Source organism: Salvelinus namaycush, chromosome 9 (genome assembly GCF_016432855.1).
Source record: "Salvelinus namaycush isolate Seneca chromosome 9, SaNama_1.0, whole genome shotgun sequence".
In the NCBI taxonomy this organism is placed as follows: domain Eukaryota; kingdom Metazoa; phylum Chordata; class Actinopteri; order Salmoniformes; family Salmonidae; genus Salvelinus; species Salvelinus namaycush.
Genome location: NC_052315.1, coordinates 6,455,310 through 6,464,724, shown reverse-complemented (window position 1 = coordinate 6,464,724; position 9,415 = coordinate 6,455,310). Strand labels below are relative to the sequence as shown.

At 40.4% G+C, this 9,415-nt stretch overlaps 1 protein-coding gene across 1 annotated transcript; it reads left to right on the top strand.

Moving 5' to 3' along the window:
* Positions 1–464: 464 nt before the first annotated feature.
* On the top strand, positions 465–8,303 carry LOC120053343 (cell wall protein DAN4-like). Its single transcript, XM_039000466.1, has 4 exons — positions 465–576; positions 3,729–4,088; positions 5,107–5,192; positions 6,481–8,303. Exons 1-4 carry the CDS (start codon positions 519–521, stop codon positions 6,817–6,819), a joined length of 843 nt encoding a protein of 280 aa, XP_038856394.1. The 5' UTR covers positions 465–518; the 3' UTR covers positions 6,820–8,303.
* The last annotated feature ends 1,112 nt before the right edge of the window (positions 8,304–9,415 follow it).

The window sequence follows — 9,415 nt, the reverse complement described above, 5'->3', positions numbered from 1 at the left end:
GGATGCTATCCTGAATGAATCGTGAATAATGATGAGTGAGACATTTAGACGCACAAATATCATACACCCAAGACATGCTAACCTCTCACCATTACAATAACAGGAGAGGTTAGTATACAGGGGGTTTGATAGTTATGCCTCTGTAACTTTGTCAATCGTCATTATTCACGATTCATTCAGGATTATTGTATAATTTCAAATCCAAAATGCTGGATTACAGAGCCAAAACTAGAAGAAAAAAAATCGTTGTCTCAATACTTTTGGAGCTCACTGTACGTAGCGCCTTTGTGCTGATGGGACAATAAACATTGAATTCCACATGCCCGTGCAACGTCTCTCCTAATGTTTTAATCACAGGTGAAAAGAGAGAAGGAGGTATCAGATTTCTAGATGACTAGACCACGCCCACTTTCAACCAGTATAAAACTACACAGACCTGCAAAAAAATTAAACAGACACTGAAATAAATACGTTTGTTTGTGTTGCTAACGAACCCTTCTCTACTGCCCACATTCACAATGCTTTATTTTACTCTCTTTGTTGGGACGTTCGCCCTGTCCTCCGGGCAATTCACGAGTAAGTAGCCACTTCTGAATCCTATTTTTTGTGTAGTCAATATATATCAATGTAGGTATTGGTATGTTGAGATTCAATCAAGGCTATTGTGTTTTATCTAGCGAGCCTATACACCGTGTTTTATTGGTCAAAGTGAGCTTCACAAAAAAATCGCTTTGTAGGAATTATGACACAAATTGTGTTAATTGATAGCTATTTAATTACTTTTGTCCAGTTGATGTGCACTTTAAACTGGTAATTGGTTGCAGAAAATGAAGATTATTTTAACAATAAACGTTGACGTAATCTTATCATCAAATAAAGTGTGTACACATCTATGATATGCTTATGATATGACGCACAAACCGATCTTTCAATTCACATTGGAATCTTTGTCAGGTTTGAGCATATCCGAGTTGCTTACAATACGGAAATACGTTGTTAAACATAGGCTAAATAGTATTCGCGCTGATATGGGGACTAGGCCTACTGTAAATTGCAGTCTGGACATGGACATGCCAAACGTAGTCAATAAGCAAGATTAAATTCCCTACACATGTGCAGAAATCTCTGTATTTTTAGTCCAAAACTTCTGTGTTCCAGAAGATCCAGAACCACAGCCACTCCTTGTTTCAAAATAGGATTTTTATCAGAAGCATGACATCATAAATTGTATCTCTCGTTCCATGAGCGTAGGGCACTGTGTGCACACATAGACCTAAGGGCTCTTCTATTCACTGAATATAGATTATTAAATAGCAGACAGTAACCCTACAATAGGTCTAGTTATAACAAAAATATAATTTCGTGGAAATATTAATCTACACACATTTCAGTCGCATTTCGAAAATGCTCTGCATGTTGGAGCCATGGCCAGTTGGACATTACCCAAACGTTATAATAAGATTCACCTACTATCACTGTTGTTATGGCCTGTTAGTTTGTTTACCTTTCGCGTGGCAAAGTCACTAACAGGCCAATAGCCATGGCAACAAGCAGATTCAGCACCAAGGAATTACCGCGATTTAACAGTTAGGTCCTAAAGCTTGAAAGTGGAAGATGCCATTTTTTTTACAAAATGATAAAGGAAAAACAATAAGCATTCTAATAAGCAGTTCCTAAACAGACTTCCTACAGTCACTGACACCTTTCATTCTATTGTAATAACTTGACCTAGACAGACTTCCTACAGTCACTGTCACCTTTCATTCTATTGTAATAACTTGACCTAGACAGACTTCCTACAGTCACTGACACCTTTCATTCTATTGTAATAACTTGACCTAGACAGACTTCTACAGTCACTGACACCTTTCATTCTATTGTAATAACCAATTTTATTTTATATAGCCCTTCGTACATCAGCTAATATCTCGAAGTGCTGTACAGAAACCCAGCCTAAAACCCCAAACAGCTAGTAATGCAGGTGTAGAAGCACGGTGGCTAGGAAAAACTCCCTAGAAAGGCCAAAACCTAGGAAGAAACCTAGAGAGGAACCAGGCTATGAGGGGTGGCCAGTCCTCTTCTGGCTGTGCCGGGTGGAGATTATAACAGAACTATGCCAAGATGTTCAAAAATGTTCATAAGTGACAAGCATGGTCAAATAATAATCATGAATAATTTTCAGTTGGCTTTTCATAGCTGATCATTAAGAGTTGAAAAACAACAGGTCTGGGACAGGTGGCGGTTCCATAACCGCAGGCAGAACAGCTGAAACTGGAATAGCAGCAAGGCCAGGCGGACTGGGGACAGCAAGGAGTCACCACGGCCGGTAGTCCCGACGTATGGTCCTAGGGCTCAGGTCCTCCGAGAGAAAGAAAGAGAGAAGGAGAAAATTAGAGAGAGCCAAGATTTTCAAAATGTTCATAAATGACAAGCATGGTCAAATAATAATCAGGAATAAATCTCAGTTGGCTTTTCATAGCCGATCATTAAGAGTTGAAAACAGCAGGTCTGGGACAGGTAGGGGTTCCATAACCGCATAACTTGACCTAGACAGACTTCCTACAGTCACTGACACCTTTCATTCTATTGTAATAACTTGACCTAGACAGACTTCCTACAGTCATTGACATCTTTCATTCTATTGTAATAACTTGACCTAGACAGACTTCCTACAGTCATCGACACCTTCCATTCAATGGCCATCACACATAGGCCTAATGAATCCAAACTTTTCACAGAAGCTGCATGGACAAAAATAATGTCCAATATAAAGAAAAAACGTGAACGCCTGTTGACTGTTTTGCTGCTCGTGATATTTTAATAAAACATTGGTTAAAGGCTACTGATTAAGCTACTGTGTGCGTCTGCTGGCAAGATCGATACCAAAACCAATTTTGTTACTGCCGAGACCAGCTTTTGGTGAGTCTAAATATCAACAGTAGCGCTGATTGAAATTGGGACATTGGCCAACGTTTTTAAGGACACACCTCAAATATGTCCACCCTTCAGAGCAAGCAAGTCGAAATTAGCCAAAGAGCGTGCGTTTGACACTAGCGCCGCCTTAACACTGGGCTCCCAAGTGGCGCAGCGGTCTAAGACACTGCATCTCAGTGCTAGAGGCATCACTACAGACCCCCTGGTGCAGCGGTCTAAGGCACTGCATCTCAGTGATAGAGGCATCACTACAGACCCCCTTGTTTGAATCCAGGCTGTATCCCATAGGGCGGCGCACAATTGGCCCAGCGTCGTCCGGGTTTGGCCGGTGTAGGCCGTCATTGTAAATAAGAATTTGTTCTTAACTGACATGCCTAGTTAAATTAAGGTTACATTTTTTTCTTTTTATTAAAAACGCCAGCCAATCATAGAGCCTTATATGTGTTGTTCAGAACCTAAATTAAAAGTCAACTTTTTTCCATTCAGCTTGTGGTGGTAGAGACGCACGCTTGTTTGCATTCAGTCAAACAGCATCCACTGTTGCAATGACATGACTGTTACACTTCTCCGTTTTTGTTATGACAGCATTAACTTATTATTGGACATTCAGGCTATATTTCCTGTGGCAACACATCCTCCACTCTATTCAAAGTCCACAGCATTGCAAACATTTGGGATTGAGTGGTAAACACCAAGTCTTTCACAAAATTGTGCAACAGGCTGTACATTTGTTTAATCAGCATTGATGATAATCTGTTTTTACTACATCAATTCTTTCTTCACAACCACAACAGCTAGCCCATCGTTTAGAACATCAACCACAAGTTCCATAACCTTAACTGCTAACCCGTTGTTGGCACCATCAACAACAACACCTACAACCACAGCTGGTGTCTCAGAGGGTTCATCAACACCCACCGCTGGTGTCTCAGAGGGTTCAACAACACCCACCGCTGGTGTCTCAGAGGGTTCAACAACACCCACCGCTGGTGTCTCAGAGGGTTCAACAACACCCACCGCTGGTGTCTCAGAGGGTTCAACAACACCCACCGCTGGTGTCTCAGAGGGTTCAACAACACCCACCGCTGGTGTCTCAGAGGGTTCATCAACACCCACAGCCGTCCAACCAACAACAACAATGATTCCTACAGCAAGTACGTGGGAATTTAGTTTTTATGTCAAATGTACATTGTGGGCCAAATGTGACTAACAAAGTTTGCTTGCCATCAACTTAGTTAATTCTTAATATAGAATTTATTAGCCCAAAGTGATTTACAGTACAAACATACAGCCCAGATGTTATTGTATTCAATTCCATTTACTTCCTGAGCATGGCATGCATTCTTTCTTTCTGTCTGTGATTGTAACAATCCTAGCTCATGATCCCCTTTTGAACATTCCTAATCATCGTTATGTTATTCATATATTCATACCAGTCAAAAGTTTGAACACACCTACTCATTCAAGGGTTTTTCTTTATTTTTACTATTTTCTACATTGTAGAATAATAGTGAAGACATCAAAACTATGAAATAACACATATGGAATCATGTAGTAACCAAGTGTTAAACAAATCAAAATATATTTTATATTTGAGATTCTTCAAAGTAGCCACCCTTTGCTGTGATGACAACTTTGCACACTCTTGACATTCTCCCATCCAGCTTCATGAGGTAGTCACCTGGAATGCATTTCAATTAACAGGTGTGCCCTGTTAAAAGTTAACAGAGATGAAATAGTAATTCAAAAATCATGTTAAACACTATTATTGCACGCAGAGTGAGTCCATCCAACTGATTATGTGACTTGATCAGCACATTTTTACACCAGAACTTATGTAGGCTTACAATAACAAAGGGATTGAATACTTATTGACTCAAGACATTTCAGCTTTTAATTTTTTATTAATTTGTAAAAATGTATTTGACATTATGGGGTGTTGTGTGTAAGCCGATGAAAAAAAATCTAAATTGAATCCATTTTAAAATCAGGCTGTAACACAACAAAATGTGGGAAAAGTCAAGGGTTGTGAATACTTTCTGAAGGCACTGTACAAGGGAAGGGATCCAAAAATCACAGCGGTGCAGAAATATGGAAATATATGGTATAGTATATACTCCCTGAACATTGACCTTAACTATTTATGTGTCTCATCACTTACATCTTCCTCAGACCTGACCACGTTTGCACATGCAGCGGTGAATTTATCCAGCTATGAAAATCTGGATAGCGATGCACTCGTTTCAAACATTGAGGAGGTATGTTGACAATCTGTATGTCTTCCCTCTGTCTCTCTTCCCTCGGTCTCTCTTCCCTCGGTCTCTCTTCCCTCGGTCTCTCTTCCCTTTGTCTCTCTTCCCTTTGTCTCTCTTCCCTTTGTCTCTCTTCCCTTTGTCTGTCTTCCCTTTGTCTGTCTTCCCTTTGTCTGTCTTCCCTTTGTCTGTCTTCCCTTTGTCTGTCTTCCCTTTGTCTGTCTTCCCTTTGTCTGTCTTCCCTTTGTCTGTCTTCCCTTTGTCTGTCTTCCCTTTGTCTGTCTTCCCTTTGTCTGTCTTCCCTTTGTCTGTCTTCCCTTTGTCTGTCTTCCCTTTGTCTGTCTTCCCTTTGTCTGTCTTCCCTTTGTCTGTCTTCCCTTTGTCTGTCTTCCCTTTGTCTGTCTTCCCTTTGTCTGTCTTCCCTCTGTCTGTCAGTCAGGTGGGTATTAATTCAGAGTTGAATGCTTGATAAATTCCAATTCCTTTTGTAATTTTGAATCAAAATAGTAAACAGGATGAAGAATTTGAATTAATTAAATTGATTTGAAATTCCAACGTTACGGTAAATGGTTAAAAACTGTAAATCTATAGATTCCAGGTCCATGCTGGTGACTTTCCCAAGAGAATCTGTAGATCTCCCACTGAATGTGTAAAGAGAAGCCTTTTTGAACAGTGGTAGGCTAATGCAGGCAGATATTATCATGGATGTGCGCGTGCAAGATTACATTTTTGGGCCATCTTGGTTCTTTTAGATCAATAGAAAGCGATAGGTTAGATTCACCCAGGACAAGGACCTTCTTTTGTGTTTTGAAATCAGTTTTCTGCTTCCATGTGTTAGATTAATTACCTTTTTGTTTTCCTTTTGCTCACAAGAGTTAGCTATGAGGCAGGCAGATTAGCCTTGCTGGTGGAGAGTTTTGGTGAGAAAACTTGACACGAAAGCTAAAGCAACATGATTGATAGTGTTGGTTTGACCTAGATAGATCTCACCAAGAGCTTTCTGTTGATCTAAAATCCCCAAGTTACTTATTTGGCCCAAAATGTAACTTTGCCCCATACACACAGACCCATGCTACTATCTGCCTGCATAAAATCCTACTGATGTTCAAAAGGCCTCTTTACACATTTATCAAAAATCTTTGTCTATCTGGTAAATCTATAGATTCCCCTGTAAATGTGTAGATGAACCAATAAGATGGGGATCTATACATATACAGTACAGGTAATTCTATTTGATTGATTGTATTTACACATTTACAGTAACATATACATAAATGTATTTCTTGTATTTCAGTTCTTGAAGCAAATAAGCGATAATGCCCTTGGACCTCTGAAGATAACAGTGAAACGTTTCACACAATGTAGCGGCGCCCAGTGTAGGGACCAGCAACCCTCTACTACCCCTCAACCCTCTACTACCCCTCAAACCTCCACTGCCCCTCAATCCTTCCCTGACACTCAACCCTCTACTACCCCTCAAACCTCCACTGCCCCTCAATCCTTCCCTGACACTCAACCCTCTACTACCCCTCAAACCTCCACTGCCCCTCAATCCTTCCCTGACACTCAACCCTCTACTACCCCTCAACTCATCCCTGGCACAACCTCCGCTGGCCCTCAACCCACATCTTAAATAGATACCATTCCGGTTTCATAATCACCACTGATTCATCAGACATCTGTATAGCCTACTTGTTGATTGTTAACTTGTCAATAATTTGAAATGGAGTGGGATAAATTGAAATGTAGGTACATAAATATATGTCATACAAGTTCATACTCTAACTTTGAAGGAATAGCTATGATTTTTAAAAGTGAGTGATATTGGTAACACTTCCCATTGAGGTATCCTTTAAGTGAGTTGTAAAAGGTATATGAATACTTCAACATCAACCGTATTGACTGGGATTAGGTTTTGTATTTTACTGTATGACAGGGACTGGTAGATATTGTAATCAACAAGTTTAAATCAATATGTGGAAATATCTCCATTGACCCTGAACTTGGATGTAGTAAATAAGACTCTGCTTTGTGAAAATTTAAACCGCTTTTTCTATAAAGTATGGCAGACTATTTAGAAATGTTTTTATTTTTTAGCAAAAAATTGTTTTGCTTTTTTATTATGTTAATTTCATTACTTTTTAAGATGTATTCTTTGTGTTGTTTGCTTTTGTTAGGTTGGGCCCCTCTCAATCAAACCTGTTTTCAACCCCATTGTTATTTATTGAACCTTTATTTAACTAGGCAAGTCAGTTAAGAACAAATTCTTATTTACAATGACAGCCTACCCCGGCCAAATCCGGACGACACTCGGCCAATTGTGCGCCACCCTATGGGACTCCCAATCACAGCCGGATGTGATACAGGCCTGTAATCAAATCAGGGTCTGCAGTGACACCTCTTGCATTGAGCTGCAGTGCCTTAGACTGCTGCGCCACTCGGGAGCCCAATTGTTTTATGTTAGGTTCTGCCCCTCTTAATCAAACCTTTTTATTTCCATCTCATTGTGGTATGTTAGGTTGTGATCCTCTCAATCAAACCTGTTTTTCAACCCCATTGTGGTATGTTAGGTTGTGATCCTCTCAATCAAACCTGTTTTTCAACCCCATTGTGGTATGTTAGGTTGTGATCCTCTCAATCAAACCTGTTTCAAGGCGTTTCTAGGTTCAGACAAAACAACTTCCTTCTTGTGCTCATTTGGAATCATTGATTAAAAATAACATGCCAAATCTCTTATGGTGATTATATTGCTAACTGACTTGATTTAAAATTACTTTCAGATAATGTGGGCATGACGTTTAAAACATGCTGTGTGGTTGATTGACTTAGATGGGGTTTTTGTAAAAAAAAAAAAAAAAAACATTTTTGGGAGTGGCTAGTTTAAAGGGGGCCTGAGCATACTGATTTCACCTCGGTTTTCCTCCTCATTAAGTAAAATGCATTTTCGTTTTAGGTGTGTGGTTTGATGTGGGTGTGTTATGTTCACTATATAAAAAATGTGATTTGTATTTGTTTTGCCTCTTGGGCCCCCTATAGGGGCAGTAGGTAGCCATAGCGGTGGCAGGTAGCCTAGTGGTTAGAGTGTTGGGCCAGGTTGCTGGACCATATCCCTGAGCTGACAAGGTAAAAATATGTTGTTCTGCTCCTGAGCAAAGCAGTTAACCCACTGTTCCCCGGGTGCCGAAGACGTGGATGTTGATTAAGGCAGCCCCCCCGCACCTCTCTGATTCAGAGGTGTTGGGTTAATTCAGAAGACACATTTCAGTTGAAGGCATTCAGTTGTACAACTGACTAGGTATCCCACCTTTACAGACTTGGGCCCAGAATCTGACTCACAAAATTGACCAGTTACATGTATTTAAAATGGAATACAATGATATATATATATAAATATTAATCAGCTACCCAAGGCAGGGCCACCCCAGTTACCCAATGTGGGTCCTCCTCTCCTCCCCCCATCTGACGATTAGCAGAGTGGCACAAGGCAGCGGCAGGTAGCCTAGTGGTTAGAGCGTAGGTGAAAATATGTAATTCTACCCCTGAACATGGCTGTTAACCCACTGTTCCCCATTAGGCTGTCATTGTAAATAATAATTTGTTCTTAACTGGCTTGCGTAGTTAAATTTAAAAAAATATATATATAATATAGCCTATACAGTATATTGGGAAAATACCTACTTTTTAAAAATGGTATTATTTATTTTGTTGTCTCTTGGGCCCCCCCATGGGCCTGGGCCCAGGGTCTTCAGCCCCGGTAAGCACCTGCATTAATCCAGCCCTGGACATGTGGGCATGATTGAAATCCATACCCAACCAGAAAATCGGCATACCTATAGACACACCTATGCCACACTTCCGTTTCAGTGATCTCCACCCTGAACGAATAGTGGGGTGAATAGCATACTATTCTCATGCGTAAGTTCAAGGTGTTATAGAATGCGTTTTTCTGTTGGTAGGCCACTCTGATAGGCCTACATTATGCTCCAATAGCCAGAGTAGTCTACTTGGCCACTGTCTACAACTGTAACTTAAAGTGGGTACAACCTCAGTGGTCACAGTAAACGTTTGCCAGAAGTTGCACAGAATGCTCACAGCGTTCAAGTTTCCAAGACCATAAAATGTGCTGAAGAAAATGAGAGGGAACATTGGTTAACAGTTACATAGATGTAGAGGTTGTCCGGCAGAGACAAAGTAGTGTGTTTGTACTTAGAACAGTTATTTTGGAGTGG

Coding starts and splice junctions, on each gene's coding strand:
- LOC120053343 (XM_039000466.1), top strand. CDS start 519: ATGCTTTATTTTACTCTCTTTGTTGGGACGTTCGCCCTGTCCTCCGGG. Junction 4,089..5,106: donor AACAATGATTCCTACAGCAA/GTACGTGGGAAT, acceptor CATCTTCCTCAG/ACCTGACCACGTTTGCACAT. Junction 5,193..6,480: donor TCGTTTCAAACATTGAGGAG/GTATGTTGACAA, acceptor CTTGTATTTCAG/TTCTTGAAGCAAATAAGCGA.